This window comes from Corvus hawaiiensis, chromosome 6 (genome assembly GCF_020740725.1).
Source record: "Corvus hawaiiensis isolate bCorHaw1 chromosome 6, bCorHaw1.pri.cur, whole genome shotgun sequence".
NCBI lineage: Eukaryota > Metazoa > Chordata > Aves > Passeriformes > Corvidae > Corvus > Corvus hawaiiensis.
Window position 1 is genome coordinate 45,987,762 of NC_063218.1, and position 20,681 is coordinate 46,008,442.

The 20,681-nt window shown below is 46.2% G+C and overlaps 1 protein-coding gene across 8 annotated transcripts in view; it reads left to right on the plus strand.

The window, feature by feature from the left end:
• Window positions 1-20,681, plus strand: part of LOC125327829 (USP6 N-terminal-like protein) — an 80,895-nt gene that overhangs the window by 42,206 nt on the left and 18,008 nt on the right. For 6 of the 8 annotated variants that reach the window (XM_048307771.1, XM_048307775.1, XM_048307772.1 and 3 more), the window contains 6 exons: window positions 2,684-2,967; window positions 8,761-8,834; window positions 9,359-9,444; window positions 10,270-10,309; window positions 11,045-11,125; window positions 18,995-19,102. In XM_048307771.1, coding sequence (XP_048163728.1) covers window positions 8,769-8,834; window positions 9,359-9,444; window positions 10,270-10,309; window positions 11,045-11,125; window positions 18,995-19,102 — 381 coding nt within the window. In that variant the 5' untranslated portion in view covers window positions 2,684-2,967; window positions 8,761-8,768. The other 2 variants (XM_048307776.1, XM_048307777.1) reach the window with 2 other exon arrangements.

A 20,681-nucleotide genomic window follows, 5' to 3' on the forward strand; every position in this document is an offset into this window, starting at 1 on the left:
TCCCTCCTAAAAATAAGGTGAAGCTAGAGGTTCTTGGAAGCAGTGTAAGACACACAGAGTCAGCAAAGGTCTCACTGTGACTCAACTTAGATATCTGTAGCGTACAAGTCATTCCCCTCAATAATTATTTTGGACAGGTTTTTCACAGCCAAGCTGCATCTTGTTAGTGGATTTTTAACTTCATACTCCTTTATTTCATTGGCTGTACCAGCAACTTTATATAACGGTTCGTTTGTTATTTCCTTGTATGTGTTTTAAAAAAGATGCTGCCTGTCTGTGCCAAAGAGAGTGCAGGCTGCTGGCAGCATGATAGCTTATGTTTGCATCTTTGTTCCTTTGGTTTTGGCTAGGGAGCATCACTAGCTCCACAGTGCCCAGGGTGACACCTTGGATAACAGCCAGGACACGTGTCCTCACCCTTCTGCTTCAGGCACGTGTTGGGTGTGGGTGGCCCCTAGCTGACGGTGCTTGCCCAGCCAAACCCAGGGAAAGTTTTAAATAGCAAAAGGAGCCTTTAGCTTACCCAAAATTGCCAAGTGTTGCTGGTGGCAAGAATGACAAGGGAAGAGTAGTGTGTCCTGTAGTGTTGCTACATGTACCAAAAAGAATAAAATACAGTGTTTTAGGAGGAATGCATGTCCAAGAGAGAATGACTATTGTTGTAGCTTCCATTAGTTCATGGTTAAAGAAATGCAAACTGCCCTTCGAGTCTTAAGGAAACAGAAGAAGCCAGTTCCCAAGCTCTGTGTTGATATAGTTCCCTTCCAGGTCAGTGCATCACCCGAAAAAAAGAGGGGTTTTTTTGTTTTCCCTCTGGCTTTTTTTTTTTTTTTTTGCCCTTTTTATAGACACTGGAATGGAAAAAGGAGGGAATGCAGAAAGAAAATTAATCTTCAATTCCCAAAAGCAGCATGTGGACTTTTGCATTCTTCAGTTTACTTCTTTTTTTTGAAATAAAAAATCATTTAAATAATGATGCTTTGAAAAAATAACTCATGCATCTTTAATTTTTTGTGCAGTCCTTTGTTTGGTTTTTTTTGGCTATTGTTGTCTCTAGAAGATGGATTCACGTTAAAAAGAGCTTAAAGAATGTTTGGATGCTCTTTTATTCCCTGTGAGGTCTAAAAGTAGAAGCTGACAAAGAATTGCTTATAGACTCGCTGCTCTCCTCAGAGGGTTTAGCTTACAACTAAAGCTGCGTCTTCTGACTTTGCACCAGCTGAGCTGTGCAGAAGCACCAAGGCTGGGCTTACTGAGCATAAGCAGGGAGGAGACCAAATCTCTTTATCAGCCCTCCTGTTTATCTCCTCCCATCTCCATCCTTGGGGAGAAGAGCACCAAGGCACACCACCAGAAACGTGTGTGAGAAGGAGAGTGAGATGTAAGTACTGGGAGCAAAGGAAGAGGGATGATGGGGAGAGGCTTGAGAGAGGCTTTATTTATTGGAAGTGCTGCTCGTGTTGAGGAGGTGGATAGCATATAGTCACAGTGTTACATGGCTTTTTAGTTATTTCTATAGCTAGAAGACTTGGACAATGCATTTGGGTTTCTTGATATTGCCGTGGTCTAGTGGCAAAGGGTTGTCATCGTTGTCACCACAGCTTGCCATTGTACTGTAAAAGCTTAGTGCAAATTGGGAGAATAGAGGGAAATGTGTGTAATCTGCATTTAATGTGTGTAAGACACACTACAACCTACTAGGTTATAACATACATAAATTATAATCTGTGTAATGGATTGCTTGTTTATAATGGTGGCCACCTCTGAAAGGGTGTGAGGCCTTCTGCACCTTAGGGCCTCCAAGTCGTTGTGCCTGTGTGCTGGAGAGGTGACAGCAGGGAAATTCAGCACAGGACAGCTCAGAAACATTGGTAAAAGTCCATTTGCTGGTGTTTATGAGGGGGATTGGAGGAGAGGTGGTGTTATTAAAGTGGTGGCTCATGATGGAAGTGAGCTGTGCTCCCTCTCCCCAGTGCTTGCTGACTTCAAGCAGAGCATCATGCTTTGAGATTCTGTCTTGATTTCACACTTGTGGAACTAATGTGTTGCTTCTCTGAGTTGCTGAAGGTGAGAATTAAAAAGTTGTTTTTTATAAGTGATAGCTCTGTGTTGGGCTCTGCTTTCCTTTGGACTGTGTAGCTGTTTGGATGTATCAGGGAGAACTGCAAGTGCTGGAAGGTGGCTCAGGTGACACAGCCAGTGCTGGCTCTTCTGCTGTGCAAGTCCATGATGTCATGTACTGGTTTTAACCTGTCCCAGGTCCTGAAGGAATGGCCTGAACCCTCCATTGCAGCCCTTCTTGGGGGCAACATATTCTTAGATCAGCTGGAGTTGGGTGTAATACTGTGCCTTTGGCTTGGGTAGGGGGCATTTTCTGCCTGCTGAGTTACCTGTGCAGTAAAGTGCAGGCTGGTACAAAGGTGTGTTGGTCTCTCAGGCCTGCATGGGAAGCCCTGGCACTCAACCAGGCTGGAAAATGGCCAGAAAAACCACACCAGGGGTTTTTTTTGCAACACAAACGAGCATAGTTTATTTTCTGCCATTGTGTGCCCTGCAGTTACAGCCTGCTCCTTCCCCACCAGCTCTGAAGGGACCTGCCTTTCCTCTGTGTTCAAAGACCCTTGGTAAAGATGGTGCCTGTGCCAGAACTGAAAAACTGACCAACTTGTTATTTCCTTTGCAGTGAGCCCAAGGGACGAGAGAGTGTGGATTGCCTCCTGCATTGTCTCTTCTCCCAGGCACCTGCAGTGAGCTCTCACGTGCCAGAGGACGAGGGTGGAGGAGAGCAGCCACGCAAAGCTGGGGCAGTGTGGGTGAGCCAAAGAGCATTTGACCAGTGTGCTGTGGCAACTGGGTGTCCTCAGCACCCTGCAGCAGAGACAACTGGCTCATGCTGGGTAGATGCCTTCAGGGGAGTGGACAACTCCAGCTGAACTGATGAATCTTGGCACCTGATACAAGGCTCAGGTAAGGGCATGTTGCTTGAAGCTGGGTTGTATTTTCATCCTTTCTTCTCCAGACTCACAGGCAGGCTCTGGAACAAATGAGAATCACCCTGAGAGCTGCCATATACTGTGGTTACACATGCTAATAAATCATCAGGATCTCATCTATGATGATGCTGGATGCTCTGGCTTGTTGGGATATTGCTGGTGGTGTCAATGTGAGTTGCAGTAGAGGTTCTCCCTTGGTGTTCCCAGTACCTCTGCTGAGGTAGATGACTGTGTTTTCTCCAGTGCAGCATCCAGTGCGGTTTCAGATACAATGCAAGTTTACTAGGACAAGAGATCATCTGAATTTTCTGTAGCACATCTGTGATTCATCTAAAGTGATCTATGGGCAGTCATTTTCAAAGACCCCAAGACAGTTGAAACAAACCTTCCTGCAGTTCAGCTGGCTTAGTGCTCCTTATACTCTTCAAACAAACAAACAAAAAAGCTTGCTTGCTTGCTTGTGTGCTCTTGGGTTGTAGTCAAGGAAATAAACATGCAAACAGGGTCTCCTGTATCTTGGTTCATCCTGCTTGATAGTTAATTTCATTCCCGAAGCCGTAATTCACTTTGCAAGTGCAGGTCTTGGTTCCCTTTCTGGTAGCAGGGATATAATCGTGTCCCGGATTTGAGCTAAGGCTGGGGATGCACAGTCCAGTGATGTGTTTTGAAGCTGGTGCCTGGCCAGGATGTTTGCAGTCTGGGTTTGTTAATGAGAGAGAATCTGCACATGGGAGCGAGCAGAAGTCCTTGATGCAAGTGCATTGAGTGTGTTGTTCATTTTGGAAGAGAAATTTGGGGGTATAGTAAAAAAATGCTGCAGCAGCTGCAACACTAGAAATGGGGATGCTGGCCAGTCTTGTACCATGACCTCGAGAGCAGGTTGGCTTCCACGTGGGGGCTGGTTCTCACAAAGCAGAAGCTCTGCCTGCAGTCAGCGGTGTGTGGCCATCACTTCCTCCTTGGCTTGTCACCTTGTGGGCACACAGCCAGGCGTGCTGGTGCCTGCCTGTAACTGCCTGCAGCCCCTCCTGGGTGCCTTGAGGGGCTTTGAGGTTTCCTCAGGCTGTGGTGATGCAGTCAGAGCAGTCCCAAAGCCATACTCGCTTCAGCTGTGCTTGGTAGGTATGTGCAGTAGTGTAATGCTGTAGCTTTGCTTCCAAAGGCTTTGAGCCAAAGAGCATTTGACCAGTGTGCTGTGGCAGCTGGGTGTCCTCAGCACCCTGCAGCAGAGACAACTGGCTACTGCTGGGTAGATGCCTCAAAGGCTTTGAGCTTGTGGGAGAAGAGCCTCTGATGACGGCTCCTCTATGGTTGCAGCTGCTGACTATCTCCCCAGCTTCTACCAGGCAGCCAGGATGGGCAGATTGCTCCAAGCCCTTAGCCTGTGCGGTTTGAAGCATGTCAAGGTGCCTGTTTCATGCACTTAAAAAGCCCTGATGGGGCTTACTCAACTTTTCACAGCTTGTTTTAGTTGCTTTCACTGCTCCACATGGCCAGGTTTATTCCAGGGTGTGCAAGTGCATCAGTCACTGTTAAAACTAGTAGTAGCTTTACAAGTGAGTAGTAGCTTTAGAATTGCTTTGCTGGGAAGTGGTGCAGACTGCAGGTGTACCTTGTGAGAGGGTCTTGCCTCTTAGCAGATGTATAAGCATTTGCACTTGCATAGATGTATACGCTTTTCCCTTAAAACTGTTCCCCTAAAGGAAAAATTGCAGGCTGATACCATAGATGGCTAAAGACATAAAATGTGTGTTAAAATGTGCTTTTAAAATGGAACATGAAACAGGAACAGTGACTTGTTGGGTTTCAGCAGTGGTGGGTGTGACTGTAGTAAGTACGTACCTTTTTTACTTTATTCCACAGTAGTAGTTTCACTCTGATAGGAGCCAGAGTGGTGTGTCAAAACTTGATTTTTTTTCTTCTCCTAGCAGCAGTCTCTATTTAAAGTTAAGAGGACCCATTCAGAATGAGAACACACATTCACCTAAACCCATTTCTGCTTTTTCAATGACCTTCTGCCAAATAAAAACCAACTACAAACATGTAGTCTTAATCTCAAATGGCTTGAGTAGATACTGTTCTACACTACAAAAGATTTAAAAATTGAGTTCCAGAATATCCTCAAATCCAGCCCGAGACTGAGAACGCGTTACTATGCTGAAGAGATTTTACTGATATTTTCATTTTCAAAAGCCCATCTGCCAAGTGCTGGCAGGGTGATTTGCTGATGGGTTTGTAAGCGTGACACGTCGTGTCGTGGCTGGGGGGGTGACAGGGAACGTCTGTGTGTCCCAGGCTGTGCCACAAGGAGCACTGCTGCTAGGAGTGGGAAATGCTCAATTCTTCTGGGCAGCGAGCAGGGCTGCAGCACTGGGCTGGTGGGCAGAGGTTCCCCTCTCCCAGCCAGGCTGGTCCCGGCAGGTGCTATCCCATGTGGGACAGTGGGAGCTTGGCAGATCTGACTGGAAAAATACGGGGCTTGTGGGGAAGGTTATAACAGTAAATCTGATTTATGGAGAACAATTTTGACATGAAGTCTTGGATTTTTGATGCATATACTTTCTTCTTGCTGCCAATACTTGAGATCCCAGCTGGTGAGTTAATTTAAGGAAAGTTGCTTTCATTCAAAAATTGGGTATTTTATTTCAGGTTTGCTGATGGCTAGATAATGTTCAATGTGGGTAGGCAGTAACATGCATTTTCATTAGCATCTTCAGGCTTAGTGTTGCTGGTATTAATTTTTACCTCCTTAAATTGTAAACTGGAAGCTGCAAGTTTTAGTGTGAGATGACAGATTGTGGGTGTTTTCAACTCATTCTTTCTAAAAGGAACTAGTTCATAACTTTGTTTTGGGGTTGAATTTACATGTGCATGGTTCAGGGCTTTCTGTTGCTTATATCCCAGTAAATTATCTAATATCATTGTTACATTGTTCACATTTTCTTACTATTCCTGTTCATAGCAGCTTCATCTTGTGTGGAAAAAATATCTCTTTGCTAGGAAAATACCGTACGCACAGGAGAAAATTGGGTGGCGGGCTTGAGAAACTAATTTGAGTGGTACATTAAAAAAAAGAAAGTATGGAGTCGTACACAGGTATATGGAGAAGCGTGGCAGGTACAGCCTGTTCCTATTTATAGGAAGCCTGTGTTTACATCAAGTAAAAAAATGGTGTGTTTCGTCAAATCCTTCAGAAAATAAATCTCAGTAGTTTCTGTGTACACAAGGTGTACACAGAAACTTTTCTTTTCCCTCAAGCAAATGCTATTTAACACCATGGTGTCAAAACTACTCTGGAGTTTGAGCATGTGCAGAATTAAATAATAAAAATACCCCTATTCAATGAATGCCATTACAGAGCTCAGTTATGTTCTGTTCTCTCTCCAGAGTACTTTGACAATCACCTCGTTGAGCGCAGCACCTTTCTGTGCTCTCTCAAGCAGCAGCATTGTGGTTACACCCCAAGGCTGGTGCAGCCACTTGTCATCTCTGTCCTTCTCACTGCCATCAACCATTTTCTCTGCTTTCAAGTTTTTTCCTAAATTTGGACTTTTGCACTGTTCTAGAAAGAGAAGACAAATGTGCATAGTCCAGGCATGAGATGCAAAACTGGCTCCTTTGCACGAGTCTGGTGTTTCTGGCTGCAGAGAGGCTTTTGCAGAGGTGAATGCCAAAATATATGTGTTCTTGTTGTGTAAATCCTCCCATGGTGCCAAGTTGCTCTTCCTTTGTTATTCTATTACAGAGTGTGGTCAGAGATGTTCAGAATAGCTTTCACTTTGTAAGTGTCTTGAAAAATTGCCCATTTAATCTGATGTACAGTTTATTTTTTCCCTGTAGCCTGTAGAATATTTGTATTTTTAGCAGCATGTAAAAGACATCATTTGAATTTTTTGGCCCCATAACAACAACAACAAAAAAGTCGTAATTGGGGGAGTTAAATTTCACAGGAGATGTGAGAAGGAGGAGATGCAGAAGTATTAGGTGACACAGTGAGACAGTTACTCAGACCTTGCTACTTTGTAAAATTAAGCTGTGATCAAAAAGTATTTAACAAAGTTCCCATCTGAAGTAGGAGCTGCAGCTTGGAAAAATAAAGGAACAAAATACACTTTAATATTTCTATCATTGCTCTATTTTGATTGTGGAGCCAATAACAGGGGAAGATACACCCATTCCTGCCATGAATTTGAAGAATTTGCATTTTTCCAGTGTCTGAATGGATGAGTGTAAAGTGGTGCCCTGACTGTGCTGTTGCCTCATAACAGGTCATGGAAGAGCCCTGATTATATTGCATGTGATATAGTATTTCTATCACACTGCTGACAACTAGGAGAGATAGCTGCTTTCAAAATGAAGAGTTAGGGAAAGTTGGATCTCTTGGCCATCTTCATCCATGCCTGAAAGACACAGTGGCAGCAAGCAGGTTGCATTAAGGAGCTGTTAAGATGAGACAAATAAATAGTCTCTTGCAGGTGTCTGAAGGTGCAGACAAATGGGGTGAGCCTTGGAGAGTGCTGATGCTTTTGCTCATCATATCTCCCCGAGGTTTTTTTCTCCTTAATTTATAATCCCACTCTTCAGATGATCCTAAGCGATGCCTTTGGCTGCTCTGGCTCGTTCAGTGGCAAGCACCACTGCTGAGATGCATCTTCATCTGGAAGCTGGGGTAACATGTCCTATGGGAAGAACCCTTCAGGTTTCTCCTGAAGGGAGGTCAGTATGGCTCCTTGTTGTGGTTTAAGCTATCCATTAGAGAGCTACAATGGCCCAAAGGTTTAGGTAATGTGGCCTGTGGTGGCCTGGCTTTTAAGTGGTGCCATAGCTGAGCTGGGCTGGTTGTGGCTCCACACAGTTTCAGAGGACGAGGACTTGATGGACTTTCCCTCAGCCCTCTTCCTTGCAGCCACCTCCGGAGGTTTTGTCTGCCCATGTTTTCTCCTTGGTGTGTTAGATGCACCTTTGGTGGATGAGGAACTGGTTGTGGCTTTACAGGGAGGATAGGATGCTCCTTTGGGCTTGTACAGGACAACGCTCAAGTTGTTTGACGTGGGAAGTTACCTTGCTCATACATATGTGTATGGGATGAAGCAGAGCAGTGGGCACAGATCTCAGGGACCTAGACTGGGTCTTGCTTAGACCAAGACTGGTCCGTCTCAACATCTTGCCACTGTGTTGTTTTTCTTTTGGAGTTGTATATAGAAGGTAATCACCTAGAGGCCAATTCACTTGTCTCATGCACACTTCAGTAGGCAAAAACTTCTCCTTTTAATTTCTTCTTTGATGTTAAATCTGCCTCCGGGTGCCCCTACAGAGCATCTCCTGGCTTCCCATCCTGAGGTGGGGCAGGAGCGTGGTGGTTTGCTGTCATCCACGTGGACACTGTGCCAAGCAGCGCCTGGCTGGTGCCTGTCCTGTGCTGGGCCGGGGCTCTGTGGCTGGTTTGTGCATCTTGATTTAAAAGCCATGTCTTTCATACTGTCATGTATATGCCTGAGAACAAAGACAAGACTCCCCTTGCTCAGGCTGGGCTGTGTCCCAGTGCAGGGAGCAGGGAGCTGGCAGTCCTGCTGCGTGCAGGCAAGCTCCACAAACGCTCTGTACAGCAGCTGTGCAACCTCGGCCTAATTCTAGCTGTGGGATATGGCTGGAAGCTAAAATCTTCAGCAAACATTTCTTGTATTAGCACTTTCCTAAAATATTTCACATGCTGTGTACACATTTACTTATCTCCTTTCCCCTCCCTCACACTTTTTTTCCCTTACAGCTTCTGATATGAAGAAGGATATAGAGTCTTTAATAGCCCAGGAAAAAGCAGAGATCGTCGCCAAGTATGAGAAGGTATCAGCCTTGTGCATCTCCCCAACATGCTGGCTGGCACTGAAGCTGTTTAATCAATTAGGAATGCGTCAAATAAGAACTTTTGCCTCCCTGCAGGCATCGCCCCAGTAACCCTCATGCCATCAGGCTTCATGCCAGCTCTCCCTGCCTGTACATCCCCTCTCACTACATCCCCGGAGTTTCTTGAGGGTCCCATGTGTGCTCAGTATAGATACTGAAAGGTCCTGAGCTTCTGGTGCTTCAGTGCTCCCTTAATACCAGGATGGCTTATGCCCAACAGCACTGTTTCTTCTGATGTACAGCCCTTCCCAGCCTCTAGCAGAGGCACACATGCAATGCTGGATAGGCTGAACTTGGCATTTTTCCCTTGCCTGTCTTGTATTTGGCTCTTTAGTTCAGGTTTTGCTCTCCTGGCTCTGTGCCTTTTATTCAGGAAAGAGGGATGTGGGCTTTGGGGGCAGGATGCAGGCACTGGGGCATTCCCGATGCTGGGACCAGCTCACAGGTGTCCTTTCTGCTTTCAGGGCAGGCAGGAAGGAGCTCAGATTGACCAGTGGGAAGATGCTGATTTCACGCTGTACAAAGTTACAGACCGGTTTGGATTCCTGCAGTAAGTCCTTGTGCTGTCTCCTTTCCTCTCTGACCTGTGTGTGTGTGCACCATCCTTCTGCACTGAGCATGACAGGCCCAGCATCTCTCCCATAAGCTGCTCTGTGGCTTGGCTTGATCAATCCCAAATGCAGGAGGAAAGACTAAATGGGCCTCCTTCCTTAACTGTGCATGTCCAAACACTCTGATGCTTTGAATCTCCTACAAGATAGGGCTTAGATGTGGTTTCCTATAATAAGCCTGGTGTTAGAAGGTGCAGGCTGGTGCTCCTGTGCCACCATGATGTGTCACAGAGGGAGAGGCCCTTGTGTTTGCACCTGTTGATTCAGGGAACTGTAGGGAGAGACGAGACAAGATATCTGATTGTCTTTGGCTGCCTGAGGAAGTCCCCATCCTAACTAAGGTGCACATGAATTAAATGCACACCCTCTGCCTGGAAAGAGTGCTTAAAATAACTGGTTTTATTCTGATTCTGAACAAAAGTTACAATAGTAGGTGTTCTGTGTGCAGGAGGTTTTAAGCAGTTGCTGTCCAGACATTCTGCTTCCCCACCATTTAAATTGCTGATCATATGTGTATTGAAGAGGAGATATATGCCCAGGATTTCCAGTTATATCCAGTGCTTGATCACCCCCCAGGAGCTCTTGTTGGGTGGTGGGATTTTGGATGGTGCTTCCCCTGCCTCTTTCATACTGGGGGCAGCTATAGGAAAGGCACAAAGTCCCCAGGGCTCAGGTGTCTGAGGTGGTCCCTGAGCTGCAGCACCCCGTGCTACTCCACACCCTTTCTTACCTATAGAGTAACCAGTGACCCCTTGCTTTTCCAGCGAGCAGGAGCTGCCAACCCGCACCGCCTTGGAGGAGAAGGTGAGAGCTGCCAGCTCTATCATCATGGATGTGGCATCCTTATCACACCGGCTGGGGAGGGAATGTTTTTTGAGGAAACAAGTGAGCAAGTAAGAGCAAAGCAGGCAGCCAGCACCCACTGGTCACTGCTGCTCGCCCAGACGTGGGAACTCTGCACGATGCCCAGCTGTTGGAGCTTTTATTTTGCTGGGTCAGATATCTTCCCTCCTCCACACTGCACTGAAAAGCACCTCTTTAAAGCAATATTGGGCTTTCCCCTCTGCTTTGGCACAGTGCTCAGCAGCTGTGGCTCATAAAGGGGACTGCATGTGCAAGGGAAAATGGTGGAAGTTCTAGGTAACCATCATATCCATCCTCATCTCCCCTGAGATGAGAGAATGTCCTCTGTTAGGACCCTGCTAACTGGGACTGATTCGTGTTTCTGCCGATCTGATACAGCGATAAGATTTGAGTCTAGCTGGACCTGCAAAGATTTTTATTGTCAGGGAATACTCTTGGGAATGCTTTCTCTATGTGAAGCCTGTGTGTCTTGTCATTTTTGCCAATGCTGCTTTTAATTACCAAGTGCTGAAATTACCAGTTTCTGCACGCACCTGTGGATTATTCCCATCCTTGATGCGAGGTCTTTGCATACAAGTTTAAACCTAAGAGAATGAAGTTTTGTGTTTTCAGGAGGCATCTCCTGGGGCTTTTTTTTCTTAAATTTGTCTTGTCTTTTCTTCTCCCTTGCACCAGCAAAAACAGCAGGAAATTGAACGTGTGGACAAGTGGCTTAAGATGCTGAAGAAATGGGGCAAATACAGAAACAGTGACAAGGTAAGGAGGAAAAGAAAGAGTGTATGTCTGGAAGGGCAGGTGTGATGGATCCTTATGATGAGGCAGTTTTCAAAAAGTCAATAGAGAAAACAGAGATCTCTGGAACATTGCCTGAATCTACTTGTTAGTCTTCAATATTTTAAAGCGTTCCTAGAAATTTCTGGGTTACCAGTCGAGGTAAAGTCCTGTTCTGACTTACATAGCTTTAAAAAGGGTTTCCTAAATGCTGCTGCCATGTTTGCACTTCTGCTTTCCTGTGCAAGCAGGAGCACAACAGGGATGTTCGTGTGCCCATCTGGCTCCCTGCCCTGTGAGAGCAGAGGGCAGTGCACACCACAGGTCGCTTCTGTGTCTCCACCTCCTGGCAGTGATGTGGGAGATGTGACTGATACAGCCCAGTTGATGTTCCTTGTAATTCTCCCTGGGGGAAGAATTATTTGTCTAGAACATTACCTAGATTTTATATTTTGCTCCTAGCTGTGCCTGTGAGAGGTCACTTAGGTATCATATTGTGTACAGCCGTCTGTGGAAATCAAGGATAGAGATGCTGACATTATGTCTTGGCTTTGGTGTTAAACTCTGCACCAAGCACCACTGCAAAACTGAATTGTTCTTCATAAATAGTATCTGTTATATGTTCCTCTTACAAACCTCTTGAAACAAAAAACCCTTTGAACCTAATGACAGGATCCTTGCTGCGTAGGGAGAGGAGCATTGTCTGTGACCTGCTCTGCTTGCAGCACTCTGCACAGGAGAGGGCAGAAGCCTGGCATTACCTTGTTGCCATGGCCTCTGCAGCCTTCATGTTTAGCAGGAGGAGTGGGGTGTTTGTTTGGATTGCTTCTAGCTCCTGCTGGGAGTCCTTGGGAGAAATTTGAGCTTGGTTAAAAGGGTTATATAGAGAGAAATATCTCTGAAGAGTATCTGCATAGCTGCTGGGACAACATGGAGCTGAGCATCCTCATTGCCTAGCTATCAGGAGTCATGTCCAGTTCACCCAGCCAATGACCTGCTGTAGTCTCACCCTTTAAAAAAAAACCAACAGAAACAAAATCATCTTAATGACAGCAGGGATGTGGTGGAGGTGGGCTTGGGGTTTTATAATTCTTCTGTTCACTTCAGGGTGGTTCTAATCACTTTGTTCATCAGTGCGGCTCCACAGGCAAAATCAGAGGCTCTCTTGTGACTTGTTTCTTTCTAATTAGAAGTTAGCACTAATTGGTTAGTGACCTTGTGGGTAAACCACCAAATTCCAGCAGGGTACAGGGAATTCCTTCAGGTCCTGGAGGGTGTTTGGGGTGAGTAATGATGAGTGGTTTTAGCACACCTTGGCTTCCCTGGGTGAGACGGTGGGGACAGACAGGACCCAGCATGAGTGCAGTGGAGTGGTAGCGATCTCTGATCCCCGTCTGTTTTGGATTTCCCTTGATAATCAGTGGGTGTGTTAAGCATGCTGTAGCTGATGTCACTCAGATCTGCTGGATGGCAAAGGGTCAGACCGGCAAGTAGGTTTTGAGGATCTTTGGGTCAGAAAATCAGAAAGCTCTTGTAGTAGAATAAAAGATGTTATAAATAACAGCCTGTAAATGGTCGATGACTCTTGGGCACAGAGATGGCATTGTCTCATGCTGGGAGACTGGAAATGGCCATGCCCTCTCCCAGCAAACAGAGAAGCAGTGCTTGGCTCCAAGCAAGGAAGGAGCAGTCTGGTGACCCTGGGGAGTAGAAAGGAGCTGTGGTTTTAGTCCTGTCCAGCCTAACACCCGCTGCCTTGCACCAAGGCAAGTGCAGGCAGGAAGGTCTGTAGCAGCCACACGTCATTAAATGCAAAGACCCTGAGAAGCACAAAAGAAATGTGCCTTCTTTTAATAAAAAAAAGTAAAATTAGGTTGTATCCTTTACCTTGATGTGCAACACCACGCTCTTGTGTCAGGAGCATGGAAGCTGCTGAGATATTCCTTCTGCCACAGCTGGATGCAGTTCAACTGTGGCATTTCAAGGACCTTATGCTGGGATCACAGTCCTGTCAGATGGCTACGGGTTTTTTTCTAGCTAAAATAAATGTGACAAGCCCTTGATCTGATTTTTCTAAAGCAGAGTGGGTTGGTTTTGTTCCTTCTCTGAGCGCTCAGGCTGCCACATCTGCATTGCATATTTCCTTCAGGTTTGTTTTCACCACTTGGCTGACATGATAGAAACTCAAGTGTCACAAGACAGCTGCTCTGTGTTATTTTAACAATGACTAAGATGTCATCTTTGAAAAAAATCCTCTTATTGAAAACAAGACCCTTCCCTTTGATGTTAATTTTGATATGCTGTGCTTTATTAGAGGGGAAAAAAAATCTTGTTGCAGGAACTGCAGGCAGTTTCACAGGGAAGTTGCCCTGACTTTGACTCTGCTGGAATGAGGTAGAAACCCATCTTATTTTCCAGACTGGGACTTCCTGGACTTCAGGGCCAACCTTTTCAGTCCCAGTTCATATGCTGGAGCTGGCAGACATCTGATCATATCAAGTGCTTGATGAAGAGGGACTTAGCAAGCAGGCCCCTTGTGTTTTGCAGCATCTCAGTACCTGATTGAGGCTTAGGTTGTTGTCTCATCTTCTGTGTTGTGAAATGTCAGCAGGAGGAGCGAGGCTGTGTACCCATCCAGGGCACTGACCCCAAAGCAGCCACCTGTCAGTGGGCAAGAAAGCAGTTTTTTCAGACCCCTGGCATGAGCCATCGCCAGAGAGCAGCAGGTTTGGCTTTTTGTTCCCCCACCTGCAGCCTGTGTGTATCCCTGCGTGCTGCAGATTGCAGTCTGGGTCTTGTGACTGTCACAGATTATAGGAAATAAGGCTGAAAAAAAAGAGGGGGACCTTTTACAGTTCCTTGCCTAGAATGGCCTGGCTAGGAACTGAAATAATTTCTGGCATAACCTGTTTCAGGATGAGCAACAAATAGGATTATCTTCATTAAAGTAATGAACTGGGGCTCCCTGTGCTCATCATTGCCTCAGATCTGTCTCCATCTCTGTTCTAGACACGTTCTGTAGCTGATTTAATTTCAGTAGCAAGATCAGCAAAAAGTGACACCCAGCACAATTCCTCATATGGGTGGGGTTAGAATGATGCAATGGTGCCTTTTTCTGTCTAAACTTCCACAAGGGAAAGGGTACAAAAATAAAGGAGTCTATGAAAGGACCACACTGTTTTGCAGAGTTAAGGTATGTCAAACATGCAAAGTAGTGCTAAACTGTGTTACTGGGGTTCAGCACAGGGAGGCTCATGTGGTCTGTGTCCTCTTCACTGCTGATTTGAACCCAAGTTAAAACACCAGCCTGACTCTACTTGGGAAGGTTAGGAAATGGCTGGTGCCATATAAGAATCTACACAGTTCAGGCAGCACAGTTTTGCAGATAAAGAAGACTGTGCTGTGTGCACTCCAACAGTGGGATAATTTATTCCTCATTGCTCTGAAATGGATTTCAGCCAGAACCACCAGTCATAGGAGGAGGATATGACCTCTGCATCATTTGCAAGCTGCATCTTGCTGCTGGCCATGTGGGATGGGACCTTTAGAGAGGGATGTCTTTGGTCATAGATGTCTGGTTTTTAGGCAAAGCCTGCCTTTGTGCAGGGGGGAAGCCTTGTCTCTGCTAAGGTCATGGGAGTGCAGGGCGCTTAATCCAGTGCATGCCAGCAAAGCGGTTTAGGATGAATCAGGGATCTGTATGGACTGGCACAGACCCCCAAGAGTGAACAGTCTGCTAATGCCAGGGAGAGCCAGCAGACATTTGTTGTGCCAGGGCTGGCTGAAGTCAGATCTCCTGCCTGCAAATGCTATGGGAATGAAAGGGGGTTGTGTCTAGGAGCTGCAGGGTGGCTTCACCTGCTTTTTTTTTTTCCATTTTGGAAAGGCAGGTAGCATTTTCCTTTCCTCCAAAGGTAGCCTGGGCAATAACTGTAAATGCCTGCCCATGGTCCACCAGCTTTAGGATTTAAATTTGCCCCTGCTTTGCTGGGACCCCATCAGGAACAGTTGCATAGGCTCCAGCTGCAGGCACAACGGCCGAGTTTGGAGCAAGCATTAACCATGTGGAAAGAAAGCCATGTGTGGTGATGTCCAGTCTGCCAAGTGTCCTGCATGGCCACATCATCAGTCAGCAGGCTTCGTGGTACTAAAAGGAAATCCTCTTCTCCAGGGTGGTAGTGGTCAGGGTGGTGGTGGAGGCTTCACCCACCACTCCAGGTGAAGATTTGCACAGCTCAGTTCCCCTGGTGCATCACTGGTAGAGGCTGTGAAGAACGATCTCTCCAGAAGGATCACCCTTTGAGCCCTAAAGGAATTTAGGAAGAAGGGCTGCCCCCACTTTAGGGTATTGGAGAGATACACTGGATATATGGAAAGGCTTGAAGGGAATACTGCCATGCATACACAAAATTTGCATATTGCTCCTTCAGTCTCTTCCTGGTGATTCGTGCACATGGCTGAAAAGTTAACAGTGCCAGACTCCAAAGTGTGAAGGTGAACTGCAATGTGTATATTCTGCTTCAAAAACCAACCCACCTCTCCCAAATCCTTTTTAATTTCACTGTCTTAACTAGTGTAAAAAGATGTTCTGTCTTTAAAGGCAGTGACTCCATCCATCTTATTCAAGATCTGGAGCAACTGGTTGGGTACTTCTCAGAGGAGATGGCTGGTGCAGGAAGATGGAGCTCAAGTCTGTACTTCCATAGTCTTCCCCATCCCATCCCATCAGAAAGAAAATACGTGGGGAGGGGAGAGATAGGGATGGGCTGATGCTGGCCTCTGTGCCATGAGCTCTGTATGTTAAAGCCTGGAGAGGGAAGATGATCCTATGGCAAAACCTGGAGTAAGTTTTAGACACTGTGGTTTCAGTCCTTGGCTGACACAGCCTTTCTACAGTGTCTTGAACCATTGCTTTGACCACCAGCATCTCCTTTTGTGAAGCAGAATGGTGGCTGTTCTTCATGCCTATGCATATTGTTCTGTCAGCTTGCATGGTCCATGATCTTGGTGCTCTCTTCCCTGTAAGGGAGGGTCTCTGTAGGGGCTGAGAGGTTTATAAGAGACAGAAGAGAGTGACCTTGAGGGTCATTTTTGACTGTCATGTGGAACAGGAGTTATCACGTGCTGCCTTACCTCTGTTACTTATCCCAGCGGTAAATACTGCTTGTAGTGGTAACTTCTCTGTTTTGCTTCAAGCTTCACGATGAAGAAAATGCTCGTTTTTTTCTGGGTGACTCACAGCTCTGAGGTTTTATCACTTTCGTGTCTGGAGGTGGTGGGAGGAGGAAAGCCCTTGGATAAATAACAGGAAGGCATTTCAGTTCAGTTCCATCTCAGCATGTTTTGTACCTCCCCTGTTTCTTTAGCACTTGTGCAAAGAAAATCATTAGAGACGTTTACTATATGCCTCTGAGGGTTGCATTCATTAATGTACAACAACAACAGCTCTAGAAATTCCAAACAAAATTATTTCCTTCCCCGGACCTGAGTATGATCATATGCCTTGGCAGCTGTCAGTCTCTGCTAATCCATTGGAAATAAGTAATCTTTTCTGAATTAGTGTTTTTGTCAGAATTGGTACATGTTCCAGTTTCTTGATCCCGCCTCAGCTTTTCAATCATAAAGGCATGAGTGCTTGCAGGAGCCAAGCTTTTGTGGGCACCTGCTGCTTTGGGGATGTGGTTCATCTAATCCTTTTGCTTTGTGTCTCTTGATGCATTGCACTTCTTTCATCCTGATTTAATGACTCTTGGGAAATGGGTCTTTCAGCTGTGGGTATGAATCTGTCCCACATGGCATGAAGGTTTGCTGTCCTTAGAAGCACCTCCTTACATGGGCCTTTGGGTATGCAGATGGTGAATTAGTGATGTCCCACTTAAAATGCAGGATGCTGTTGAACAGGATGGTGGCCTTCCATGGGCATGTCTTGCTGGTAAGGTTGCTTTTAGGGGACAGCTGTTATTTGGTGCATACAGAGGGAAGGACAGGATCTGGTAAAGGATTTTTTGCAGGATTTGGTCCTGGCTATGCACTGGACCTTCACAGCTGGTGCTAAGCAACACTTGGGACAGAGCAAGCATTTGGGAAGTTCTGAGGATGGGGTTTTAAATGTTGAATGTCCATTACACTTTCAGGATCAGGATACATTACAGACTGTCAGCAGAAATACTGAAATATTTATCGTAATGGAGTGGAAAAGCATTCTCACAAACATCTGGTTCTCCTGGTCCTACATAGTGATCTTGGCATTTACTACAGTTATTTTATATACTTCTCTTGACTGGGAGAGTGGTGTTAGTTCTTTGCTGTCCCCTAGCCTGTCCACCTCCTGTCTTACCTCCTGGTCTTGTAACTCTTTGGGACAAGGGCCAGCATTCCTGGGTTTTGCCCTCTGTAGGCATACTGCTGCCATGAAGGCAGTAAAGAAACGAGGAGTGTCAGTCTGTGCTCATGGAAGCCATGAGCCAGCACAGTGCCATGGTTAAGGTCTTTATAGCCCTTGTGAGAGGCTGACCTTAAAAAGTCAGGTTGGAAATAAAAAAGCTGGTGGTGCGAGGTGGGTCTGAAAGGAAAGAGGAACAGGTGTTCAGCTTGCTGTGGCAAAGGCAGTGCAGCAGACCCACATCCAGAAAACCTTCTACTAGGATCCTGTGCTTCCTTGTGGATTGCATTCCTTCTTTTACCTCAGCCTGGATTGCATGAAGCAGAACACCCTATGCCAAAAGAAGAGGGATTTTGAAGGTGGTTGGATGCATTTTTACCAGGCAGTGACAATAGCTCCAGTTGATTGCCTGGTCGGGCACTGTAGTTCTCAGCTCCAGGCTCATTCCTCTGACTGGAAATCTGGCACCTCTGTCCCCTCCCAAGGAATTGCCTGGTTCTAAGGGAGCACCATAAGGCAACATAAATACCCTCCATGACTGGAGCTTGGGAATGTGCCACAGGTCCTTCAATGTACCCAAGGGTCCTCAGGAATCTAGAGGAGTGCTACAGTGGGTTTTGTAGTGCAGCTGCAAGGCATTTCACAGATGGGATGAATGAAAGGAAGGAAAACACTCAGAAACGGATATTTTTCTTTTTTTATGAAGCTTTTTCTTTTAATGGAAGAAGTCAGCAATGGAACAAAAGCTCTTTTTTTTTTTTTCTGTTTTCCATTGAAATATAATGGGGGCTTTATGACAAGAAAAAGGGAAGAAGCATCTGTGAGATGAAGTGAACAAAGACCTCTCTCCTATGAAGCTGGGGCTGTTCAGCCTGAAGAAGAGAAAGCTCTGAGGAGACCTCTATGTGGTCTTCCAGTACTTAAAGGGGGCTTATAAAAATGAGGGAGACTGACTTTTTACACAGGCAGATAGTGATAGGACAAGAGGCTATGGTTTTAAACTAGAAGAGGGCAGGTTTAGATTAGATGTAAGGAAGAAATTCTTTACTGTGAGGGTGGTGAGGCACTAGCACAGGTTGCCCAGAGAAATTGTGGATGCCCCATCCCTGGAAATGTTCAAGGCCAGCTTGCTTACACAATGGATGGGACTGTGAACAGTCTGGTATAGTGAAAGGTGTCTCTGCCCATGGCAAGGGTGTTGAAACTAGATAATCTGTAAGGTCCCTTTCAACCAAACTGTCCTATGATTCTGTGGTTCTGTGATTTTGACTGAGTAGTTGTCTTTGATGGATGCAGATACTCAGCTCATCCATCAGATTGGAGATGCCCTCCCTGAGCCAGCACAGGCAGAGGAAGTGATTGCCTGGGGTGTCTGCTCAGATGGCTGATGATCTGCAGCAGCAAACCATGGAGAAAATGTTTTTGCCACCAGCAGGACCCTGCTAACCTTGCATGTGTTTTCCTCCCTGCAGATGTGCCGGCGCGTGTACAAAGGGATCCCGCTTCAGGTGCGAGGCCAGGTCTGGTCACTTCTCCTGGATGTCGAGAAGATGAAGAAGGAGAATGAAGGAAAATATGAGGTATGGGCTCTACCTGGAAAAGACAACAGGAGCAAGGGGATAGGGAGGTTAGATTGGTTGATGAAGCTGGTTTGGTGAGGACTGAAAACACAAAGGGTATCAACTCTTCATCCATGGGCTTATATTAAGCTGGGGTCTTTTAGCATGTTAGCTGGCTGCTTTCCATAATATGCTGGTTCCATTTATTCTTCTGGAAGTTGGGAGCAAAGTTGCATCTTTAGGGAAAGATGCAGGGAAGAGTGAGGGGAACCTTTCCATAGGCAGCATGTGGAAGCCCTTGGTTGATAATTAACTTATTTTCCAACCCTGTGTTATGATTCATCTTGCGTCGTGTACCAGGGCGAGGATCAGGGTGTTGTGGAGACAATTATTTTTCAGAGGCAGGAGGTTGAGTGCTGCTTCCAACAGGTGTTTCTAAAAATCCCTGCCTTTTAAGCAGGATGATGCTAACACTTTTTATAGTTAGTCAAGCGTGGATGTTACTGGTGAGGTGCCGTGGGGATGGAGGCACACGCAGGGGCTGGGGGAAGGCTGGGCTCACCGCAGGAAGCACAGATAAGGAAGCTCTCCCAGCAGATTAAAATTGTGCTCTCTCCCTCAAAGCTGTGCTGTGCAGGCAGGGAAGCAATCCAAACAAATGAAAGTCACAAGGAGTTTATCTGTGCTCCAGAGGGGTCTGCGATAAACAGGAGCTTCAGGGCTAATAGGCTTTGCTGGATGCAAACCCTCTACAAGCTCATCTTAATCTACCTCTTCTTTGGTGCCACCTGCTGCCAGTAATTAGCTCTCCCCTAATTTCCTCCAGGAGAGGCTCAGTGCAGGCCCTGGTTGAGGGGTTTTGCTTTCAAGACGGGACTAAGCCTCAGACTTGTGTCCTGGAGGGACAAGGCCACCCCATTTCTCCCTGGGGCATGACCCATGGCACAAAGGCCTGGAGGCTACCATGGGACGTGCCACGCTTGCTTTTGATGTAGGTGTGATGCTCTGCCTCCCTGGGGTTTGTTAGTTGCAGCCAGAGGATTTGAGGGGAGCTTGAGAAGGGAGCAGGAGAAACATATTGGCCATGGGGCAGAGCAGAGGCATCCTGGCTTTACCCACTGCTTTGTACAAGGTCTTTGGGATGGGACTTCCAGCTTTCCAGTCTCTGCTCTGCCACCAGCTTGCAGGGCTCACAGCACTAATGAGCTCAGCAGAGCACCTGTGGAGCCCCCAGCTTGCTTACACAAGGGAAAAAGGGAGAATAACCCATCCTGAGTTTCTTTTTTAAGGTTTGCACAATTAATAAAGCCTCTGGGGTGCATGGAGGTGACAATGTGCTGTGTGACCTACCTGCTATTCATGTGCAATGGTTTTAAAAATACCCAAAGTAGGGTATTTACAGTCTTTGGGAGATTTCTGTGTTGTTCTGGCAGGGAAAACAAGAGGCCCTTTAGCAGGAAAATTTGAACTGAAGTGACCCGGTGCACATGAATAGTCATATTCTCTCAGGTAGTCTGCCTGCTTTATAGAGGGCAAGGAGCCATAGGATACAGAGACCACAGTATTTACAGCAGGGAAATTATGTTGTTCATCAGATCTT